The sequence below is a fragment of the Sinocyclocheilus grahami genome, unplaced genomic scaffold (assembly GCF_001515645.1).
Source record: "Sinocyclocheilus grahami isolate Dianchi unplaced genomic scaffold, SAMN03320097.WGS_v1.1 scaffold2830.1, whole genome shotgun sequence".
Taxonomy (NCBI): Eukaryota; Metazoa; Chordata; class Actinopteri; order Cypriniformes; family Cyprinidae; genus Sinocyclocheilus; species Sinocyclocheilus grahami.
In genome coordinates, this window is record NW_015508006.1 from 18,289 (window position 1) to 30,726 (window position 12,438).

A 12,438-nucleotide genomic window follows, 5' to 3' on the forward strand; every position below is an offset into this window, starting at 1 on the left:
TTATACAGAAATAGACCAGGCATGGAGAGACTGGTGATTTTTAAGCTCTTGTATTGTTCAGATTTACAAAAAAATGTATTTCACCAATAAGCACAAATCAATAGAATATCGACTGGTATGCATGGTTTATTTTATAATTCCTTACAGTAATTCCAATAATTCCAAATTTCATTACTGTTTCTCTTTTAAAACAATGGCAAAAAGACATATTACTGCACAGAGCTTGCGTAAGTAACGTTTCAATCAGCAAACAGCACAGTCGAGATCCCTGACACAGCACAGACTGCTGAATGACAATTTCATTTAAGCAGAATACCTCAAACGGAGATCGCTGAACTCCAGCTTACGTGTACAGTACTGCATGTCGGTGTTTTCAGATCATGGCACCTCCGCAGAGAGAGGGTGTGTGAATGGTTTCCAGATTGTATAAAGCAAAAAGCTGGGAAGAGTACGTATCCGTTTAACAGAAAAGCTCTGATTGGGGGATTTGAGGTCTTGATATCTGGCAACCGCAAAGTTGAATGCTCTCATAATAGAGTCTTGTACAGCAGTCAGAAATGTTTTGGCTCCACTTTTTCAACAAAAATAAAAAGGTTTTTGTAAAGTTTTTGTTCTTTTAACTACATTTTAGTCTCGTCTTATTTCGTCAACGATATTGCATGTTCATTTAGCCCCAGTTATTATTTAATGACCTTATTATCGTCTCATTTTTGTCAGGGGAAAAAAAACCTAGTTGACAAACATTTTCGTCATAGTTTTCGTTGACGAAATTAACACTTAGATTGGCTGTCAATGTTTTTATTGTTCATCAGCTGGAAAAATTTGTTCTGAAAGAGATTCTAATGATATTGTTCCTCTGTGTCATTAAATGTTAAATAGCTGCGGTGTTAACTCGTCCTTGATGTGAAGAGGCCTTTAAACTGCTTACAACAATACCGGCAGCATGTAATCATATTTAGAATAATTCATATTAATATAGCTTGCTATCGAAGATAAAGCTTTGTCTAATGCTGCTTTCCTCTCATACCGTTAAACTTACACACAACATTCTGCCTTTCTCGGCCTGATTCTCTTCATCTTATTCCTTTACTCCCTCACTCACGTTCTTTTGTGATTTGTTGTAAGAAGAAAAGGAGTTTTCAAGATGGCTTTTTCTCAGACTCTGAATCTGATGTATGCAGATGAACCCAGGAGCCTTCTAGAGTTGCCAGGGAACATGAGCTTGAAGCATATAATTATAATTGTTTTAATTTATGTTTAAACAACAATAATAATTAAACATGGTGTCAATAGGTATTTTCTTGTTTTAGAACTGAAGACCAAAAACACAAAGAAAGCCCACACAGAAAAGACAGAAAACTGAAAAGATCCATACTGTATTTAGATGTGTATGTCTGTATTCAAGCAATGCAGTTATATGTGGTACAGCATTTGATGTTGATCTCTCAAAGGACTCTTCCGAGTCAGCAGTTATCATTTTTCACATACACATCTTTTTATAGCTCCTAGAATGAGCAAATCAGCTGTGCCATCATTTCTGGAATTTGGGTAGGACATTACTGAATATGGTGAGAACTGATTTGTTATGAGAGCTTGTATCATGTTCTCATTTTCTACTTAGACTGAATCAAGAGGTAGAAGAGGTACTGAAAACACTTGGTCAGTTTGCATGACCCATTCTAAAGAGAAGCACTGCAGCCTGAACACATCTGTTATCTGCTGTGAAGACTGTATTCCCAAAAACTTCACAACTGAACAACTGAGAGCTAGTTGTGGAGGGATTCTTTTGGCCCACACCTCCAACAACCTCCAGCAGGAATCAATGGTAAGTCCAGTGCAACAGTTATAGATCATAATATTATATATTGTTTATTGATTTACAACACCCTAAATGATTTTGTCCCTCTGATGTATTTTAGGATCAGTCAGTGCAAGTTTCTTTCAGTTGAAACAGCTCAGACTTATATTTTAGTCTGGGACTAGGCTTAAACCTTAAAGCTGAATTTTGTAAACAATACATATAATTACCATGATTGTTTTAATTAAATACTGCTGTAGAATTATGCATGCAATATGAAAAAGTCAATAGGTAATGAATCAGAACAGTGTCATAATAATAAAAAAACTTTTTTTTCATCCTTAATAAACTAGCTACAGCTTGTCCAAAATGCAGCTGCTAGAATCCTCACCAGGTCAAGGAAATATGATCAGACTACCAATGAAGTTCTGTATCAATTAAAAAGTATTGCTAGTTACTTATAAGGCCCTAAATGGGTTAGCTCCTGCATGCATACCTCACTAGTCTTCTATCACGCTACATTCAATCATGCTCCCTAAGGTCACGAAACTTTTGGTAGAACCTATAGGATAGCAAAATCCACTAAAGGAGGTAGAGCTTTTCTGCATTTGGCTCCTAAGCATTCACGTAATGTATCTCATAACCTGTACTTTAGTTATATCTGATCAAATGCACATTTTCATTCTCTGCTTGAAACAACTGAAACAGCAGCTACGCTAATTATTCTCTATCTGCTAATAACTAGTATTTCATGCTAGTAACTAACTGCATTAACTGTACAGTCTGCCATATAGACTTTACTTTGACAGTCACTTCTGATAACAGTGTTCAGTTTGTAATTTAGAAACATGCAGTTTCTGTAAAGCTGCTTTGAAGCTATACTTGTTGTGAAAAGCGATATTCAAATAAACATGATTTTTTTTCCCAGGAAAACAATCCCAATCAAATGGAATCCCATTACAAAAGAAACAACTTTTAGAAATATGACTGATATGGGCACAGCCTGATTTATTTTTCAGTATTTCAGTTTTGTTCAGTAGCTCTTTTATTTCTTAATCTTTCTGGACCTGCAGGTGTCTATAGAGTTTTTCCAGTAATTTGTATTGTTTCTGATGTTCATCAGCTGCTCTTTTCTCTCTCTGAAATCATTCAGTTCTTCTGCTTGTTTTCTACTTGTCATCCTCATGTTTCTTCTTCATCTCTTTAATTTCCTCTTCAGAGTGTCTGTCTAACGTCATCTCTCTCTTTCTCTTCTCTTTCTTTTCTCTCCTTCTCTTCTCTTGATCTCTTCTTCTTGCTCTTGTTTCAGGTCTTCAATTATTTTCTTCCATCTCTTTCTCTCTTCTTCTCGTCTCTCATCATCTTCTCTTTTCCCTCTTGCTCCAGCCATTCATAATGTATTTTTATTTCAGCTTTCTTTTCTTCATATTCTCTCTTTCTCTTCTTTCTTTCTCTATCTTCTGTCTTTCTTCTTCTCTCTCTCTTTCAAATCTCTTTCTCATTTTCTCCAGATCTTCTTGTTTTTCTCTCAGTTGTTCCTCATGTTTCTCTTTTCTCTTTCTTTCTTCTTCCTCTTGTTCTCTCATCAGTTGTTTATTTTCATCCTCCCATTCTCTCTGCTGTCTCTTATTTGTCTTCTCCATCTCTGTCTCTCTTTCTCTTCTTCTTCATTCCTCCGTTTCTTCTCAAATCTCTCTTTTTAGTTTCTTCTTCGTTTCATTTGTAATTCTGCTCTTGTTCATGTTCATCTTTTATTGTCTATATCTCTCTTCTTTCTTTCTGTCGTCTTCTTCTCTTTCCTTTTGCTGTTTTTCATACTGTGATCTCTGATTTTCAATCTCTCTCTTCTTCTCTTGTATTTGTTGATAATACTCAACTCTTAGTTGAGTATTATCAACTCTCAACTCTCAACTCTCTTTTTCCTCTTCCGATCATTTCTGGTTTTCAATCTCTCGTTTCTTCTGATCTATTTTCTCTTTCTCTTCAAATTCTTTTCTGAGTTTTGTCTCTTTTTCTCTCAGTTGATTCTGCATTTTCATTCTCTCCTCATCTGCGCTTTGTTTCTTCTTAATGGCCATCTCTGCATCAAACATGCTGTTAGTGAAATATCGACCCTCATTAGTATTTTTCACCTCTTCTATCATGTTTAACAGATGAATCACTTGAGTTCGGTCTTGTTTTTCTCTGTTATTGAAAGCCAGGAATCTGTTTCCACAGTCTCTGATCAGTTTCTTCAGTTCTGCAGAATTACTTTCCCTCACATAATCCTCTACAGATTTACCCTCAAGATCGTCTCCTCTGGTGAACAGAACGATGCTGAACTGAGCAGATTTTGGACCAAAGATCTTCTTTATCAGATCCATAGTGTCGGTTTCTTCCTGTGTGAATCTTGCCACACTCAACACAATGACAAACACATGAGGTCCAGGTGACGACAGTGAGACACATTTCATTATTTCTTCTGCTACCTGTTCATTTGTCAGTGGTGTGTCAAAGAGTCCTGGAGTATCAATAACAGCTACCGATCGACCATCAACTTCACCAACTCCCTTCTTACAATCAGTCGTCACTGAATCTGATCTTGCTTTACTCACAAACTCATCTCTTCCCAGAATAGTGTTTCCTGTTGAACTCTTTCCATTTCCTGTTCTCCCGATCAGCACAATCCTTAGACTCTCCTGATCACCTGCTTCACCTTCAGCACCTGAAAATCATAGAGAAGTCACAAGTCAAAATAAAAACTTTTTACAGGAATGCTAAGGGGTTAAAATCATTTAGAAATTACATGAAGAACATTTAGAAATGGTTGTCAGATTGCAGGTGTTGTAATTACTTTAGTTATACCTGCTGAGAAGCTAAAAAGAGGGACAATCTATAGACTCGTTTGACTAATTATTGACAATGACAGAGCAGTCAGTGTTTGTTCACATAGCAAAATCTTTCCAGTCTCAAAAAAATAAATAAAAAAAAGATTCAGGCCCTTCATAGATATGACACATTTAAATATTGTTCACTTTATTTAAAAATATCTTATTAGAAGTAATAATTGTATCTATTTAATAAGTCTGACATAAAACGTGTACGTGTAAATAGTGTCATCTATTACATTTAATTACATTTATCTAAACTCAGTTCAGTTATATTTGGGAAAGGGTGCGAGACGAGCTCCAACGAAACACTCACAGTGTGCAACCGCCCTTTTCTTATTCTGTCCTCTGACAAACAGGTTTCCGGTCAGGAGATATTCTCAGGTATAACTCAAAAATGAAGAAAGTACACTGATATGTTTTTGGGATTTCTAGGCACTATTTTTCATGTTTCATCTTAATTTCTCACAGCTTGTGTGTATTTTCCTGCCGCACTAACCAACGTCTCATCAACACGCATCATTTAGAGAGACCAAAGCTCAAGGTCAGGATTGTTGTTAAATAATACATTAACTTTTTTATTTGATTTATTTATTTATTTTTATCAAGCCCCCTTTCATATACCGCCAGTAATCTTGGAATATACTGCATGTGTCACATAAAACCATTAATTAAACTCCTAATATAAATATTTTCTTTCACACGCTGATGAACATCATCACCAAGTGAATGTGGCAAGCTCCTAGTGATAGAAAGTCATATTTGCTCAAATAATCTACTTTTTATTATTTTTAGCATTGATGCTTAAGAAGGAAGTTGGATGCATTAAGAGCCGAGGGGTGTAAACTTTTTGAATACAATGAACATGGCAAATTTAAATTGTGTTGCCTTCTGGCAAACATGTATATATTTTATGTAGCTTCTGAGCAATAGTCATAAAAAAAATCAAAATAATAAATAATAAAAAAAGGTAACACCACAGTATTAAGAGTGAAATGTACAGTATGTAATCATTTGAACTGGTTCACAGTAACAGTGTTAGTTTGCCTTCTGGACTACATGCAAATATCTGTTATATTTACATTACCATTAAAAAGTTTTAGAATGGTAAGAATTTTGTATTTTTTTTATGTAAGTAAAAAAAGCAATCAAGATTGAACAGCTCATCAAGGCTGATTGTATCTGATAATAATCAGAAATGTTTCTTGAGCAGCAAATCAGCATATTATACTGATTTCTGAAGATCATGTGACACTGAAGACTGGAGTAATGATGCTGAAAATACAGCTGTGCATCACAGAAATACATTACAGTTTAACACATATTCACACAGAACTTTTACATTTATATTGTACAATATTGCTATTTTTGATGCATTTTGGAATAATGGATGAATTTACATGGGGCTACTGGACTCCTCTAACCAAGTTTCATTTCTAAACGTCTTTCAGGTTTAGTGTATTTATTACTGACTATAAGTGTTACACTATTTCCATGTTGTTATATATTGAAAATCAAATGAATAAAGTATTGAATTAATTATGAATGAAAAAATCATTTAAATTTAAAATGTAAGAAATCGCTTACAGCATGACTGAATGTTCTGCTGCAACTTTTTGATTCTGCTCTCTTTTTCACTCAGTTCTTTCTTGTGTTGTTCTTCCAGTTCACGTCTGGCTCTGTTCTCTTGAGCTTTCACATACATCTGAGGTGAATACGGTTCAGTCTTCATGTTCTCTATATAATCCAGCAGTTCTGGGATCTGTCTGTTTTCAGGTTCATTTAACCCCATCACTCTGTACTGATCTCCACAGAGACTGATTAACCTCTGAGATTCTGGGCTGTATGTGACAAACTCTGCTGCAATTCCTTCAACAGTGAGCTCTGTTGTGAAGAGCAGCATGAAGTGCTCTCTGGAGTCAAATATCTTCTGGATCTTCTCTGTTTCTGCTTTGTCTCCATCAGTAAGTGGACCAACAGGAACAATGAGGAGGAAAGCATGAACTCCAGGATGACAGAGAGACACACAGCGGAGAGTCTGATGCATCACGTCCTCCTCTGAGAGACGACTGAGAGCTGGAAGCTCCAGCAGACTGATCAGACGATCATGAATCTTCTCCTCTTTCTTCACACACTCTTTACTGCTTGCTTTCTGATGTAAAGGGGAATTACCTTTTCCCCTCTTATTAGTTTTGATAAGGAGCTCGTCAGTATTTCACCACTTCCACACAGCACCAGATTCAGCTTCTGTTTTCCAGTGAGATGTACGTTTTCTTAGTTCAACAATAAAATGATACTAGAGCCGCCGTTCAGTCAGACTAAAACATTTACATGAGTTTTAAAATATGGAATGATTGCAATAGTCCAGTTAAAATTTACATATAAACAATTATCTGATATGCTGCAAAAAAAAATTAAAATGACAAGATGTCAATCTAGTATTTGATTGTAAACAACCAATTTAAAAATAGTCTTGTAGGCACTATTCTATATTTACGTTTATAAACTTATATTGTTTAACCAATGTGAGCATATTAGTACTGAGAACTTATTTTACTTGACATAATCATCAGGAGTTCGTCTTATTCACTGATCTCATCCAGTGTTTAATCTCTTGTAAAAGTGCATCACATTACTAACACACTTCAGTCACACCACTGATACTACAGCAATACATTACTGTGAAAGATTTCTAAGCACACATGCACAAACAAAAGTTTTGAACTATGGCAGATCTTAGACACACACAGTCATCAAGAATCAGCATATGAAGCTCAACAATGGTGACAATAATAATAATAATAATAATAAATAGTTAAGTTAGTTAGTTAGTTAGTTAGTTAGTTAGTTAGTTAATGGCACTGCTGGTTTATGTCCAAACACATAAAAAGTCATTTAAAAAAGTAGGAAAATAATAGATGATATTACTTACCCATAACCGCTGGTTTCTTGTTCTTTTGCTGAAAGACACATTTGATTCTAATTAGCAACTAATTAAATGATGAAGGGAGAAGTTATAAAGTACTCAGGATTACAGTAAAGCTGTATGTTATTCTCATCAGCTGATACTTGATGAATGATCGTCATACCTCTGCTGTGACTCTGATCACGTCACTGTCTACAGTGTAGTTGAGTTTCCCCAGCGCTGCACATTTGATCTCATACTCAGTTTCTTCTCTCAGATCAGTCAGAGTAACTGTGTCTTGATCCTTCAGCACAGCTTCAGATCTCCAGACTGTGTCTTGCTTCACTTTATACAGTAATCTGAGCTTCACTGTAGCAGGACATGATGGAGGAACCACCTTCAGAACCACACTCTGACCTTTGACCTCTTCAGTGACCGGACAGACTGGTTTGGACGGAGGAGTGAAGCAAACAGCGTCTTCACATCCATGTTCATACAGCAGAATGCAGGAACCAGGATGATTTTTGTGGTCTATTGAGGAAACAATAAATTTAGTGGACTGACTGTTGTGTAAAAACATCAGCTCCTTAAACATGATTAAATGTTCTCTCATTTTCTCCCTGATGTTTCCAGTGAGCCACGTCAATACTCGAGGAGATGTTTTTGCATTCTTCTTTCTGGATGTTGTTTGAGCTTTCAGGTAATGTTTCTGTTCAGAAAGCAGCTCGTCTGGCCGCTCAAGGGAACTAAACGTGTAGCAAACCACATTCTTTACCTTAATATTTGACAAAACTGTATCTAAGCTGGTGTTCACTTCAGCTCCGATGTCCAATATCTGTTGAAGAAACTCCCCAAATGTCTTTAATTCTTTTTCTTTCTCTCTGATCCACTCCATGAGATCATGTGTGTTAAATGGAGACTCCTCATGAGCTTGTAGAAGATTGGTCAAAGCACAAGTCTCTTCTTTACAGGATTGAACTGACTGGATCAGCGACTGACTTCTATCTTTGAAATCTTGTCTGTAAGTTTGGCAGAATCGCTTCATATCTTCAATCTTCTTGTGAAATGCACTAAATGTGTTTGTCCTAGTGTCTTTCAAAAGGGCAGTGCACTTGTTTTCAGTAAAGCTCAGATTTTTAATCACATAATCTATTTTCATGATGATCTTCTCAATGACCCGTAGATGGAGGACGTCACTGTCTACAGTGTAGTTGAGTTTCCCCAGCGCTGCACATTTGATCTCATACTCAGCTTCTTCTCTCAGATCAGTCAGAGTAACTGTGTCTTGATCCTTCAGCACAGCTTCAGATCTCCAGACTGTGTCTTGCTTCACTTTATACAGTAATCTGAGCTCCACTGTAGCAGGACATGATGGAGGAACCACCTTCAGAACCACACTCTGACCTTTGACCTCTTCAGTGACCGGACAGACTGGTTTGGACGGAGGAGTGAAGCAAACAGCGTCATCACATCCATGTTCATACAGCAGAATGCAGGAACCAGGATTATACACCATTTCCTTTGAGGACACAATAAATCTGGCAGGTTTACGGCCTTTCGAATCAATTAAGTTCTTAAATATCTCCAAGTTTCTCCTCATGGTCTTTTGGATCTCAGCAGAGAGCCAAGACTTTTGCTTTGAGTCAGGGCCCTTCTCATCAGTTTCTCCTTGTGTTGAAGGACTCAGATAAGAAGTCTGTTGAAGAAGCAGCACATCTGAGCAGTCCAGTGATGTGAATGTGTAACTCACCAGATTCCCGACCTCCAGATCCATCAAGATGGCGTCTATGTTGACTTCCACCTGTGCACCAAAATCCTTCAGCTGTCTGAGGAGTATTTTAATGATCTCAGACTCTCTTTCTCTCTCTTTCAGCCATTCTGCAAGATCTCTTCCTCTGAATGGAGATTCATCATGTTCTTGTAGAAGATCAGTCAGGTCAGTTTCCTTCATCACGTCTCCACGGATGTTTGGCAGCAGAGAGCCGAGTTTCTTCACCAGCCTCAACTTGTAGCTGTAGCAGTTTTGCTTTATTTGCAGTATTTTATCATGAAATGCAGCAAAAGTCAGAGCGGGAGAGTCTTCTAGAAGATCACTGCATTTCATCTCAGCTGTATTTAAACTCTCAATCACTGATTCAGTGTTTATGATCAGATCCATGCTGATGTCTTTATGAAGTTTTGAAGCTCTTGAGTGAAGTTTGTCCAGAGGATAAAGCCAAACTCTCAGAGGAACCGCCAACTCTTGGTTTTCTTTCAGCAGTTTTGGAAGATCAGCAAAAACCTTCAATGCGTCTTCAAAAGAGGTCGGGTTAGACGGCAGCTGGAAGTCGCCATAAAATGTGCATGTGAAGTTTTTGACTGCAGTTTTCTGATTCTCATTCACACTAATTTCAGCATTTGCACCTACTGAAACAATGCCTTGTAGTTTCTCAAGAGCCACTTTTACTTCTCCTTTTACTGTTTTTTTGTCCTCGTCTGAGGAAACTTCTCTGTCAAATACAAAACATGCATCTGCTCCATAAAGTATTGCTGTCACTACATGTGTGCCTATATCATTGTCATCAGCAGCAATACTTCCAGAAGACAAATGGTTTGTGATCAGTTCTTCAAATCGGTTTGTTGAATGATAATGTAGCGTCAGTCTCTGCTGTTTGAAAGACGTCTTGGTGTCTTTGAGATACTTTGCTGCACCACTAACATGGATGAGATCACCTAAAAAACTCAGTTTCAATTCACCGCCAATATTTAGTAATCTGGATTTGTCCTTAATGGAGTCTGAAGCTGTGACATTGAAATCAGTATTAATTTGTGGACGAGAGCAAATATTCTGCTGAAGCTGCTCTTTATTCCAAAGTCTGACCCCTGTAACAGGACAAATATGAATTTATTACAGTCACATCTCAAATCTGACACAAATTCTGATGTTTAGGCCGATGAAAGTGAAAAACGTCATGTTTGTTTGCTTTTGTTTATGATTCATTAGTCTAGAATGTTATTTATAAAGGCCAGGAAAACTACAGACTAAAAACCACCTGGTATTAAAGCATCTTTTCTGCAGTCATACAGCATGCCCAGCTGGAAGGGTCTCCCAAGAGCTGCTGCTTCAATCACATTTAGTCCCACTGAATCCATGCTAAAGACAAACATCAGAAGAGAGAAAAATATTTATATGAATTTATAGAAATGCACTGTATATAAATCTTCCAAAAACATGGTAATATTGTAATATGCATGAATCTGCAAACAAGTTTTAAACTCAGCTAACAGAAAAACGAACCAAGTTAACAATTTTTGGTTCCCAGAAAATTCTCAGAATGTCCTTTTCACATTACTCTTAACTCTGGTTTATAATTCAGAAATCGTTTCATATTCCTTCGGTATAGATTATTTTTAGGCTGTAAAAAAATAGAACCTACAGAATCCACAGCAGCCTTCTTCGTGTATATCGTGTCATAAACCACTTCAGTAACACTTTACAGTAAGCTTTACATTATTTAACTACTTTAGTTAACATGAACTAAGCATGATCAATACTTCTACAGCATTTATTAACCTTACTTAATGTCAATTTCAACATTTACTAATGGATTATTAAAATCAAAAGTTGTGCTTGTTAACATTAGTTAATGCACTGTGAATTAACATGAACTAACAATGAACGGCTGGATTTTCATTAACTAACATTAACAAAGATGAATAGATACTGTAATAAATGTATTGTCCATTGTTTGTTCATGTTATACATTACCTAACATTAACTAATGGAACCTTATTGTAAAGTGTTAGCACCGCTTCCTGGTTATCAATGTGTTTTAGCAGGATTCTTCACTCACCTTCTCTGTTCTTCAAAGCACTTTCAGTTTATTTCCATTGGAGAAGCAGAAGTTGTCTTTTGCCATTAGATTAATATATGAACTTTCTCGTGAAAACTTTCAAATAAATTTGTGATTTTATTGCCGTGCTGGAAAAAAAAACGTGATTTTATTTCTGTACAAGCCGGTCAAATTCAAAGTTTCACTTTCTGTTCATTAACTCCTCCCATTTAAACTTAGGCTACAAACACACACACACACACAGGTTTGTTTTTGTGAAAAGTGGGGACTCTCCATAGGCGTAATGGTTTTTATACTGTACAGACCGTATATTCTATTGCCCTACACCAACCCTACCCCTAAACCTACCCCTCACAGGAGACTTTCTGCTATTTCAGATTTTCAATACACTCCATTCTGTGTGATTTATAAGCGTTTTGAAAAGTGGGGACATGGGGTAATGTCCTGAAAAGTCACCTTCTCCTTGTAATACCTATGTCACATATTTGTTATTATACAAATTTATGTCCTCATTTGTCACAAAAACGCGCACACACACACACACACACACACACACACACACACACACACACACACATACATATCAATCTATTTGCCAATTGACTTAAGTCACTAGATACTTGTTTTGAAAGTGGCCAAAATATTAATCTAATAAATAGATTTAGATTATATTAAGACTGGCCATCGGGAGCACCAGACGAATTCCCGGTGGCCTGGCAGCTGATTTGGCCTGCTTCCCTGTTTTTTTGTTGTTGTTTTTTTAGTTATTATTATTAATATTTAATATTTTTGCCTTCTCAATGTACCAAAGTGATAATTTCCTATTTTGTCATACGATAATAAACCGATAATAAATCATAAATCAGTTAGTCTCATGTCTGTCTTCAAACAACGGTTTCGAAGAGAGTCGATGCGCGGGACTCGATGAAGGAGAGGAAGCGGCCAAAGAAGCAGCAAAATGTAGCAAAAATGCCTGTTCAGGGCTTCAGGTGCAGGTCAGTTTCATCTGTAAATACGCTAAAGAGTTTTGTCTTG

At 36.7% G+C, this 12,438-nt stretch overlaps 1 protein-coding gene and 1 pseudogene across 1 annotated transcript; both read right to left on the bottom strand.

Annotated features, from left to right (window-relative positions):
* Positions 1 to 1,286: 1,286 nt before the first annotated feature.
* LOC107575707 (vicilin-like seed storage protein At2g18540) lies at positions 1,287 to 3,262 on the bottom strand (annotated as a pseudogene).
* Positions 3,263 to 3,729: 467 nt separating this feature from the next.
* On the bottom strand, positions 3,730 to 10,702 carry LOC107575709 (uncharacterized). Its single transcript, XM_016262055.1, is given in 6 exon segments — positions 3,730 to 4,502; positions 6,253 to 6,835; positions 6,838 to 6,938; positions 7,598 to 7,625; positions 7,755 to 10,432; positions 10,603 to 10,702. Coding segments are annotated over 6 exon segments (4,263 nt in total).
* Positions 10,703 to 12,438: the final 1,736 nt, after the last annotated feature.